Here is a 12,500-nt window from a genome sequence, read left to right as displayed (position 1 = left end):
TGTGACACATTTTACAAATCAACAGCACATGCTTGTAAATAAAGTGACAGTGATGTATGAGCAACACTCTAAATGCAAATGTCCTGCACTGCCCTCACTCCCCAGGAGGCTGCAGGATGTTTCTCAGCATGTCACTCATTCTGTTTTTATTTTTCTCTGTGATTTAAACAGGTATTTTATAACTGGACCATACCTCTACATTCCAGACGGAGTGACCAGATTCTCAAAACCAGGACTTTTGCGATGCTTGCTGGGTAATTTTTATACACTCATCATCAGTGACGAGTAAAAAAGTGTAAAATGCTTCAGTGTCTGTTAGAAAATAAAACACAAAACAGTTAGCTAATAAAATCTGTAGTATGTGAACAGATCCAGCGGTGTTGGGATTGTAGGATGTAAATAAATGATTATGTAAATAAATACAATCTTCTTCTTCTTCTTCTTCTTCTTCTTCTTCTTCTTTTGGCTTTTCCCTTCGGGGGTCTCCACAGCGAATCATCTCTCTCCACCTCTCCCTATCTTCTCCATCCTCAACACTTACACCCACTAGCTTCATATCCTCATTAATTACATCCATATACCTCCTCTTTGACCTTCCTCTTTGCCTCCTGCCTGGCAGCTCCATGTCCAACATTCTCCTACCAATATACTCACTCTCCCTCCTCTGAACATGTCCAAACCATCTTAATCTCGCCTCCCTAACTTTGTCCCCCAAACGTCCAACATGGGCTGTCCCTCTGATGTACTCGTTCCTAATCCTGTCCAATCTCGTCACTCCCAAAGAGAACCTCAACATCTTCAGCTCGGCTTCCTCTAGCTCTGACTCCTGTCTCTTCTTCAGTGACACTGTCTCTAAACCATACATCACGGCCGGTCTCACCACTGTCCTGTACACCTTCACCTTGATTCTTGCTGATATTTTCCTATCACACAGAACTCCTGACACCTTTCTCCACCCACTCCACCCTGCCTGCACTCGCTTCTTTACCTCTTTCCCACTCTCTCCATTACTCTGGACTGTTGAACCCAAGTACTTAAACTCAATACTTCTCTAAATAAAAAGAAATCATAATGAAATGAAGTAAAATAAAAACTATGGAGGTCCTGGAGTTGTTTCTGCCCCCGGTGGCACTATCTAAGTGTTAGTACTGGACCACTGGGGCAGGAATCACACTGCCTTGTACTCAGGGGAGAAACTGAAGACATAGAGGTTAATAATTATTAATTGAATAATTAATGACTTGATAAGTTTAATAGACTACACACCATGGTCCTGCTTTATTACAAGAAATTAGAATAAAGTTAAATAAATAAGTAGAGACAGTGTGGATACGATATACAGAACTATTTCTGTTGTAGGATGTAATGTAAAGCTTGGGAACGAGACAGGGTGGGGTTCTAGAGAGGTGGGGTTATGTAATGGGGTTATGGAGAGGTGGGGTTATGAAGTGGTGGGGTTATGGAGAGGTGGGGTTATGAAGTGGTGGGGTTATAAAGTGGTGGGGTTATAATGTGGTGGGGTTATGAAGAGGTGGGGTTATGGAGAGGTGGGTTTATGGAGAGGTGTGGTTATGGAGAGGTGTGGTTATGGAGAGGTGTGGTTATAGAATGGTGGGGTTATGTAGTGGTGGGGTTATAAAGTGGTGGGGTTATGGAGAGGTGTGTTTATGGAGTGGTGGGGTTATGGAGTGGTGGGGTTATAAAGTGGTGGGGTTATGGAGTGGTGGGGTTATAAAGTGGTGGGGTTATGGAGTGGTGGGGTTATAAAGTGGTGGGGTTATGGAGAGGTGTGGTTATAAAGTGATGGGGTTATGGAGAGGTGTGGTTATGGAGAGGTGGGGTTATGGAGAGGTGTGGTTATAAAGTGATGGGGTTATGGAGAGGTGTGGTTATGGAGAGGTGGGGTTATGGAGTGGTGGGGTTATAAAGTGATGGGGTTATGGAGAGGTGTGGTTATGGAGAGGTGTGGTTATGGAGAGGTGTGGTTATGGAGAGGTGTGGTTATGGAGTGGTGGGGTTATAAAGTGGTGGGGTTATGGAGAGGTGTGGTTATAAAGTGAGGGGTTATGGAGAGGTGTGGTTATGGAGAGGTGTGGTTATGGAGAGGTGTGGTTATGGAGAGGTGGGGTTATGGAGAGGGTGATATCTGTAGAAGAAGAAGTAAAAAAAGTCTTTCTTTTTCCAGTGCTTGAATTTTTTGGGTCTTGTTTCAGAACTTTTGTGAAGTGACTTTAAGGTATCAGGAAAGTAACAGTAGCTCTGCTGTCATCTTATGTTATATTACAGACTCAGAGAGACTCAGAGAGACTGAGAGAGACACAGGGAGACTCAGAGAGACACAGAGAGACTCAGAGAGACACAGAGAGACTCAGAGACTCTCAGAGAGACTCAGAGAGACTCAGAGAGACTCAGAGACTCAGAGAGACACAGAGAGACACAGAGAGACTCAGAGAGACTCAGAGACTCAGAGAGACACAGAGAGACTCAGAGAGACTCAGAGAGACTCAGAGAGACACAGAGAGACTCAGAGAGACTCAGAGAGACTCAGGGAGACACAGAGAGACTAAGAGAGACTCAGAGACTCTCAGGGAGACTCAGAGAGACTCAGAGAGACACAGAGAGACTCAGAGAGACACAGAGAGACACAGAGAGACTAAGAGAGACTAAGAGAGACTCAGAGACTCTCAGGGAGACTCAGAGAGACTCAGAGAGACACAGAGAGACTCAGAGAGACTCAGAGAGACTCAGAGACTTTCAGGGAGACTCAGAGAGACTCAGACAGACACAGAGACTCAGAGAGACTCAGAGAGACACAGAGAGACACAGAGAGACTCAGAGAGACTAAGAGAGACTCAGAGACTTTCAGGGAGACTCAGAGAGACTCAGACAGACACAGAGACTCAGAGAGACTCAGAGAGACACAGAGAGACACAGAGAGACTCAGAGAGACTCAGAGAGACTCAGAGAGACACAGAGAGACTCAGAGAGACTGAGAGAGACACAGAGAGACTCAGAGAGACTCAGTGACTCTCAGAGAGACTCAGAGAGACTCAGAGACTCTCAGAGAGACTCAGAGAGACTCAGAGAGACTCAGAGACTCAGAGAGACACAGAGAGACACAGAGAGACTCAGAGAGACTCAGAGACTCAGAGAGACAGAGAGACTCAGAGAGACTCAGAGACTGAGAGAGACACAGAGAGACACAGAGAGACACAGAGAGACTCAGAGAGACTCAGAGACTGAGAGAGACACAGAGAGACACAGAGAGACTCAGATAGACATAGAGCTCATAGACACTAACTGAGACTCGTAGAGACTCTGAGAAACTGAAGGTGAACAAGTCAACTGATGATTACAGCGTTGTTACTGAAGTAACAAGAACAATTTTTCCTCCAGAGCTCCAATCCAGATTAATGTGCAGGCCTTCCTGCAGGACAATCAGGTGGTTCCTCTGTCCATGACTCACCAGGCTCTTTCTTTACGAGTAGAAACTCAGGTGCTAATCGCTGGACTCATCCTGACTGGAGTTTACGTGCTGATCATCTTTGAGGTAAAGTGGAAGTTCTTCAGTCTGACTTCAAGGCTTCATACCTCACAAAATACCTGATAATATTAAACTGTATACTGCTGCAGTGCTGCACTTCACCACTAGTGGGCACTCAGTTTCCTGCAGGTTTCACTGGGACTAGAAATGTAATGAGTAAAATCTAATAATGATTTTAATAGATAGATTTACAAAAATTTGAAGCTTTTTTTTTAATATTTTTTATTGAAATCCTTTTTACATTTTACAGCCATTTAACAATGGGTATTTTTCAGTAGATTTTTTAAAAAATAATGCAGATAATAGAGTCCAGTAAAAAAAAAGTATGGAGAAAATGAAACTCTCCTAATACAAAAACAGTAAATAAAGACTACTTTCTTTTGCTTTTTAAAACATTATAACGTTGGTAAATATGAACAATTTAAAACTTAAAATTAAAAATTTAAAATCACAAAAAATAAAATAAAATAAAAACAAAAACTAAATTATACAATAAACAAACAAAATAAAAACAAAGCAAAAAAAAAAAAAGAGAGAAAATTCCTGTAATTAGCTGTAAAGAATCTAATGTGTCAGAATGCATCAGAGACTTAATGTAATTTATTGTAAAATCATAAAGAGATCTTTAGGTGTTTCAATAAATATGTGTTTTAGCTCTGAAACTTTGTCGTATAAAATTTGATAAGAAATGGATGAGAGATGAAATAGACTTTAGATCTCTTGGATTAAAAATTTGTTAGTTTATTATGTGAATTGTAGAAACGCATTAAAACCTCGTCTTGAGTATTTAAACAGCTCTCGTCTGGAGAAAGAAACCGCTGTGTCGTGCTTTTACAGGAAAATAATCAGCGTCTCTGTCGCCAACTGGAGGTTATAATGTGTTCCTGCGGCACATCCTGAAGTGTTTTATTCCTCATACACAACATCAATTTCCTAAATATTTCTTTTTTTTTTTTTTTTTAATTAAAGAATGACACCCCACTTTTTATGAAAAAAGTGAAAGTGAAAGTGACGTACGGCTAAGTACGGTGACCCATACTCAGAATTCGCTGTCTGCATTTAACCCATCCAAAGTGCACACACACACACAGCAGTGAACACACACACACACAGTGAACACACACCCGGAGCAGCCATTTATGCTGCGGCGCCCGGGGAGCAGTTGGGGGGGTTCGGTGCCTTGCTCAAGGGCACCTCAGTCGTGGTATTGCCGGCCCGAGACTCGAACCCACAACCTTAGGGTTAGGAGTCAAACTCTCTAACCATTAGGCCACGACTTCCCCCTCAAACCCACAACCTTATCTTATCTTACCCATTTATAGTTGCTTTTAATGTTACAAAGCAAGTTATTTCTGTTGTCTCTTATGTTATAGCAGCTATAAAGAGCCGTTCCTTCACTAGTTTGTCTTAATTCTCTCTCTCTTACAGTTTATAAGACAAAAAAAACCCAAAATGCAGCTTTTATTACAGAGAAACCACAAACTGACACTGGAGACTCCTTCCATAGACAGTTTGTGCTAAAAGGAGGGGTTATGAGCGGTCGTTACATGTTTATGATATGCTTATGACAGTCTTATGACACAGCGTTATACATCTCATTGACTCATAAAGCTTCATGAGGAGCGCTTGTGTTTTTATTGTGGTGTTTTTTTATTTGTCTCAAAGGTTAAAAATATAATAAACAAATGATAAACTACAGCTTTAATAAAGCATCAGTCATTTTAATAAAGTTATGAACTCTCAGTGTTAATGGATGTTTGTATGAATATTTATTAATGCTCTAATGTATACAACTTAACATTAAGTCCAGTGTGTATAAGTATTGACACCCAGGTATCAGGGTCATTTGTAATCGTACCAATTAACCGCCGTGAACAAATGAATTAAAACGAATCAATTATTATTAATTAAGATAAATAAGCTATGAAGATGAACACAGGCACTCATTATTTTTTTAATATCACTCACAGGGGTGTTCATTTGTTAAATTATGCTTTCAAGTCACTTCTGATGGAATAAAAAGCCCACAGTAGTGCAGGAGAAGCAGTGAGTCATTGTGACTGGTCACTGACCCTGCATTTACCTCACGCCTCTAATTAATCATCCTCGGATCAGGAGGAAGCCGTTTCATTTGTAATTAAAATGCCTATTAAACACGTGAGTGAACATGTCGAGCAGGCCGGAGGGGTCAGGAGACTGCGGGAGTTCCACTGAAACTGCCACGTCATGCAGAAACTCTGTCTGAATGAATCAGTGTCACAGACTGAGGCGAAGAAGCTTAGAGGAAAAATTAACACTGTCAAGGGGCAATGGGTAGATTCCAGTGGATAAAGGCTGAAGTACAACGTTGGGCTGATTTGTTCACACCTCTTATCCATGTACAGTACATGAAGCTCCACCTCTTATCCATGTCTGTGTACATGAAGCTCCACCTCTTATCCATGTCCATGTACAGTACATGAAGCTCCACCTCTTATCCATGTCTGTGTACATGAAGCTCCACCTCTTATCCATGTACAGTACATGAAGCTCCACCTCTTATCCATGTCTGTGTACATGAAGCTCCACCTCTTATCCATGTCTGTGTACATGAAGCTCCACCTCTTATCCATGTCTGTGTACATGAAGCTCCACCTCTTATCCATGTCTGTGTACATGAAGCTCCACCTCTTATCCATGTCTGTGTACATGAAGCTTCACCTCTTTCCCATGTACATGAAGCTCCACCTCTTATCCATGTACATGTCCAATATTTCAACTCTTTTTCTTATTGAAGTCCATGAAGAGTACTTGAAGTACTGCAAAGTCCTTATAATAAATAAACACCTCCCATACATGTCCATGCACATGAAGCCCCACCTCTCATTGAAGTTTATGTACACAAAGCTCCGCCTCTCCTATATTACCATGTCCACGAAGCCCCTCCTCCTTAACAAGTCCACATACACAAAGCGTCATCACCTATATGAATCTAAACTACACGATGCCCCGCCTCTCATACATGTCTATATTTACAAAGCTCCACCTATTATATTCATTTATGTACGTTAAGACCCGCCTCCCATTAAAGTCCATGTACATGTAAAATGTTATGCAAAATGTGAAAAAATTGGGAGCAAAATTTAAAACATATACAAATACAATCATTTATAAAGCCACAATATTGTGGGTTATTTTGTGTAGATTTATGACCTACACAAATCCACAAGAAGATGTCACATTTTATAGGAAGGGTGAAAAAGTCCTGTTTTGAATTCAACACTGCTGTGGTGTAAATAATAGGTGTATAAAATAATCTGAATATAAATAAGTATATAATGAGCGTCCAAAGTAGTGTCATGAAGCTAGGACTTGTGTAATCAGCTTAAAAATATGGATATTTGTTGCGAAATGATGCAGAGCTTCAAATCAGCGAAACCTTTAGCATTGAATATTTATGAATATTGATGTGCGTTAAATGACACATAAATAATGCATGCTGAATTTCTTGGATGTAAAATCTTACATCTCAAAGGATGTAAGAGGAAAACACACACACACACACACAAACACACACACACACACACACACACACACACAACTCTATTCTATAAAAGAGAGAAAACACTCTACACTTTTATCTTAGTCCTCCCAGATATTGTGCTTCAAAGACTGAACACCGTGATTTCAGTGAGTGACACACGCCACTTTGTGACGACGGCGTCCATCTTGGATGATTACAGTGATTCTGCCTGTATGAGAGTGATTCCTCTGGATTTAAGTGCAGAGAGAGTGTGTTTTTAGGACATTGTGTGTGATAGAACATAAAAGAGGCGGATTTTTTTAGAGGAACATTCAAAGTGGAAAAGTAAGTCATTGTGCCAGCGCTTTTTCACAGTGGCCCGACTTTCAGCGTTCCTCATCCTCACAAAACGGGGAAGACGGAAACAAATTAGACGAATAAACAAGATAAAATAGAAAGAACGAGCGGAACGAGCCAAATAGATGAAATCAGAAATTCTAAATTAAAATATCTGACAGTGGGGCACGGTGGCTTAGTGGTTAGAACGTTCGCCTCACACCTCCAGGGTCGGGGTTCGATTCCCACCTCCACCTTGTGTGTGTGGAGTTTGCATGTTCTCCCCGTGCCTCGGGGGTTTCGTCCGGGTGCTCCGGTTTCCTCCCCCGGTCCAAAGACATGCATGGTAGGTTGATTGGCATCTCTGGAAAATTGTCCGTAGTGTGTGATTGTTTGAGTGAATGAGAGTGTGTGTGTGCCCTGTGATGGGTTGGCACCCCATCCAGGGTGTATCCTGCCTTGATGCCCGATGACGCCTGAGATAGACACAGGCTCCCCGTGACCCGAGGTAGTTCGGATAAGCGGTAGAAAATGAGTGAGTGAGTGAATGAATATCTGACAGATTTTTCATCTGAACGTTTAATAGGATAAAAATAATGTAGACGAAGCTGCAAAAAACACACATTTGTGTACACTGTTTATCTCAATCTACAGTCCAACACTATTTTATATTTTATATATTTTTGTCTTCTCTCTGTCAGGTTTTGAAGCTGATAGTATATATATTTTTAAACGATTTGTTATTTACTTATTTATTTCTTTTTATCCAAACGTTATTTCTCTTCATGTTGACTTCCATCACATGACTCTTGATGTCAAGTTGACATACTGCATGAGTCAAGCGGTGTAAGATTGTTATGACACTAACGTCAGAATGATGTTACAGTTATTGATCTTGTAGTTTAGAGCAATTTCTTTCACAGATAACAAAACAACAACAACAACAACAATCTCTATATTAAGATTGGAGAAACTACACCTAACTGACGTAACAGTGTCATAACAACCTTATGTCAACAAAATGATATTTCACTTAACTCATTTTTTATGTCAACTTTAGATAATGAATAACAAAATAATAAATAAAATAACCCCAGAGTCAGTGACGTTGTCAGTTACGATAACGTAAAGACAATTAACTGTAATTACAGTGTCATAACATGGTCATAACCATTTATAAGCAAAAGTATAAAAACATTTATTAAGTTTAATTTTGAATAAATTTCCTCAATTGTCCACCTGAATGAACACGCTTCATTTTCTAATGAACATTTAATGGGCACGTGAGCGTATGGAAAAAGTGCAATAAATGCTAACAAAAGTGGGATTAAAAAATAAAAATAAAAGGATGCACATTGGAACCTTAGCAAAATATAAGAAGTTAATTTTTTTTCTGTCAAGGAAATTTATTTATTTATTAATTTATTTATTTGTTTGTTTGTTTGATTGTTTGTTTTAGTTTGTTTTTCTTTTATTATGTTTTCCACCTAATTTCTTTCCTTCTCGTAGGCTTTAATGTGGCTTTAATATTCCATAAAATTGTAAGTTTGTCTTTTGATAATGAGGTTCTTGTTGTCTTCCTGTAGATCGTACACCGCACCCTGGCAGCCATGTTGGGATCGCTGGCCGCTCTCGCTGCCCTCGCCTATGTCGGAGATGTATGTGTCGTGTTTTTCCATCTTTACACAATAAAACATGTTTACATTATCTTTAGTTTCCTTTAATCTTTAATCACACAATAATAAATGAATTACTCCCTGCCCTGAATGATTCACTAACATTAATAAATGACTCCCTGAATGATTCACTAACATTAATAAATGACTCCTTGATTGATTCACTAACGTTATAAATGACTCCTTGAGTGATTCACTAACATTAATAAATGACTCCTTGAGGGATTCACTAACATTAATAAATGACTCCTTGAGTGATTCACAAACATTAATAAATGACTCCTTGAGGGATTCACTAACATTAATAAATGACTCCTTGAGGGATTCTCTAACATTAATAAATGACTCCTTGAGGGATTCACTAACATTAATAAATGACTCCTTGATTGATTCACTAACATTAATAAATGACTCCTTGAGGGATTCACTAACATTAATAAATGACTCCTTGAGTGATTCACTAACATTAAAACATGCTTAAAACAATTATTTATGCATTATTTTTTTTCCTCCTCCATTTTTTTAAAGCATCCTCAGTAATTCTGGAGGGTTTAAGTGTTATATTTTTCGGATGAAGGCCACTCGAGTGACAGATTCTGAGAATATGTTTAATTACCCAGAAGTGAAGTGACGATCATTAACAGTGATTAGCGGAGAGAGAGAATAAATTTACATGCCAGCTCAGTATGGTTTTTTCCTTTAACTCCAGCAGCAATGAAGAAATGAACCACTGTGAACTTCACACTGGTGTGATGGAGACAATAAATATTTACATTAATGGACGGTGAATAGAGAATTGAGCTGTAATTACAGTGTGTTTTAGAACAATACATTCAGTGTGAATCAGTGTGTTATAGACTACATTAGGATGTAATAATGGTGCTTTATAACTAACACTGTAGAACTTTAGAGCTTTTGTTATTTATTCTTTATTCTTTTTTGACCATTAAAAGACATTAAAATCACCCGCTTACATTTCTAATCTAAAAAACATACATTTCTATATAATCTCTTACATTTCTTCCTTATAACTTTCATTTAACCTTTATTTAAATATTATATTTAATATAATTTAAAATATAATACTTTTTTGTTTACATTTTTCCCATCTTTGTCTTTTGTAAATAGTAACTTTTTGTTTTCCTCTTCTTTCCTTATAAAAATATTGAAATAGAGCTTCATAATGTATTGTGTGTGTGTGCGTGTGTGCGTGTGTGTGTGTGCGTGTGTGTGTGTGTGTGTGTGTGTGTGTGTGTGTGCGTGTGTGCGTGTGTGCGTGTGTGTGTGTGCGTGTGTGTGTGTGTGTGTGTGTGTGTGCGCGCATGTGTGTGTGTGTGTGCGTGTGTGTGTGTGTGTGTGTGTGTGCGTGTGTGTGTGTGCGTGTGTGTGTGTGTATGTGTGTGTGTGTGCGTGTGTGTGTGTGCGTGTGTGTACACTCTCTGCAGAGGCCCAGCCTGATGACAGTTGTGGAGTGGATTGACTTTGAAACGTTGGCCTTGTTGTTTGGCATGGTGAGCAAACACACACACACACACACACACACACACATTTAACATTAACAATTAACCATTTAACAATTAACATTTTATGTTGTGGAACGCCTGTGAATCTAAACAGTTTTTCCCTCATAAGCTCTTTATGAGTCACTATTTGTTGTCTCTTTGAATAATTGACTTACATTAATAAATGACTCATTGACTCAGTGATTCACATAAGTAAATGGCTGATTAAAGGATTAACTTATAGTTATAAACGATTCCTACATGCGATTCATTTACATTAGTAAACTCATGTATTGGCTCACTGAATAAATTATTTACATTTGGAATTGACTCCTAATGTGATGCACTTAAATTAATAAATGACCCATAGAGAAATTCATTTAAATAAACAAGTAACCCCCATGTGATTCACTTACTTCTTAAATGACTCCTCTGGTGATTCACTTACTTCTTAAATGGTTTTTATTCTTCAGAATTTAATTAACTAATAACTTAATAAATCTCTATTACATTTATTCACTGCAGATGTAAAGTATATTATTCAGTGTGATATAATAAAAAAATTGAAGTAAGATGGAGTTAAATGTTAAAAGTATAAGGGGTTAAATTAAATCCTGCAGCAGGTCAGAGATCAGTGCGAAGTCTAACGGAGCGTGAGATTGCTTTTCTTTTTTTTTTCCTCACCTTCCTTTATTTCTGCTTTGTGAGTCGAAACTTGATTTTCTTTAGTGTTCTAACGCAAACCACAACCACATAGATGCCAAAACACACTCTCACATCACACACTTTAGTCCTGTATAATCTTTACGTCACCATGGAAACAACTGCGTCTAATCAACACCGATGGAAACATGCGTTAGGATCTTTTATTGTAGACGAAATGAAAAAAAAAAGGTATAGGTTAAATGATTCGCAGGATGGAGTTATGTCTAACGTTCACGGATAGCAGAGTGCAAAAGTTTGCACACCCCTAGCATAAAATGAAGCAGAACAGACTTCTAGATTAGAACAACACAGAATTCGGAAAACAGCGATTCATTTAAAAACGGTTAAATATTTTTGTTTAGATAAAAATACATTTTTTTTATTTCTGTAATTTTCTCTAAATATCATCAGAATATACGAGAAACACCAAAGTCTCAAAACTAATTTTGACATTTTCTTCCCACTTTCAGATGATTTTGGTGGCCATTTTTTCAGAGACTGGCTTTTTTGATTATTGTGCTGTTAAGGTGAGTTTATTCATTTATTAAAGAAAAAGTTGTTATATATAAATGAGTAAATGTTCTTATATTTATACATTTATATAATATTTATGACAGTGCCTATTGTTAGCAGCAAAAGTAATGTTTAAAAAATAAAAAAAAGTCAAATAATCCATTTAAATGATTTAGGATTAAATGAAAGTGATTTTATTTAAAGGAGTGATTGATGTAATGTTAATAAATCTGGAGGTAAACAAGTGAGAATTCCCAGAATTCCTTCTGAGTCAGAGTCAGTGCTGTTTGACTGTGATGTGGATGTGGATAGAGAATGTGCTCGGCTCTGAAGGATGGAGACGTGTGTAAACGAGGGAAAGTGGGACAGATATGATGAAAGACCTGGAAACACATCATTCTCTTCTGCTACGGAGATCTTCTTTTAATGACATTCCACATTTAAACCTGAAGAGGTGACGTGTGTTCACCACAGATTACAGAGAGACGCTGCAATCAGTCATCAATTATTTATATATATATATATATATATAAAACCTTACAACAACCAAACTGAACCAAAGTGCTTCACAGCATTAAATATATATATATATATATATATATACCCGGGGGGCATTATATATATATATATATATATATATATATATATATTTATATATACAAAACACAGAAAATGATTATAAACCAAAAGCCAGAATAAGCGAGTCTTAAAGGTGGGGTCTC

At 38.2% G+C, this 12,500-nt stretch overlaps 1 protein-coding gene across 1 annotated transcript in view; it reads left to right on the top strand.

The window, feature by feature from the left end:
* Positions 1 to 12,500, top strand: part of oca2 (oculocutaneous albinism II) — a 99,824-nt gene that overhangs the window by 18,709 nt on the left and 68,615 nt on the right. Inside the window, exons 8-12 of the mRNA XM_060867026.1 lie at positions 172 to 254; positions 3,397 to 3,550; positions 8,969 to 9,040; positions 10,504 to 10,569; positions 11,736 to 11,792. Coding sequence (XP_060723009.1) covers positions 172 to 254; positions 3,397 to 3,550; positions 8,969 to 9,040; positions 10,504 to 10,569; positions 11,736 to 11,792 — 432 coding nt within the window. The remainder of the gene's footprint in view (positions 1 to 171; positions 255 to 3,396; positions 3,551 to 8,968; positions 9,041 to 10,503; positions 10,570 to 11,735; positions 11,793 to 12,500) is intronic.

Source organism: Tachysurus vachellii, chromosome 4, assembly GCF_030014155.1.
Source record: "Tachysurus vachellii isolate PV-2020 chromosome 4, HZAU_Pvac_v1, whole genome shotgun sequence".
In the NCBI taxonomy this organism is placed as follows: domain Eukaryota; kingdom Metazoa; phylum Chordata; class Actinopteri; order Siluriformes; family Bagridae; genus Tachysurus; species Tachysurus vachellii.
The sequence above is the reverse complement of the archived record's forward strand: the minus strand, read 5'-3'. Positions and strand labels throughout refer to the sequence as shown.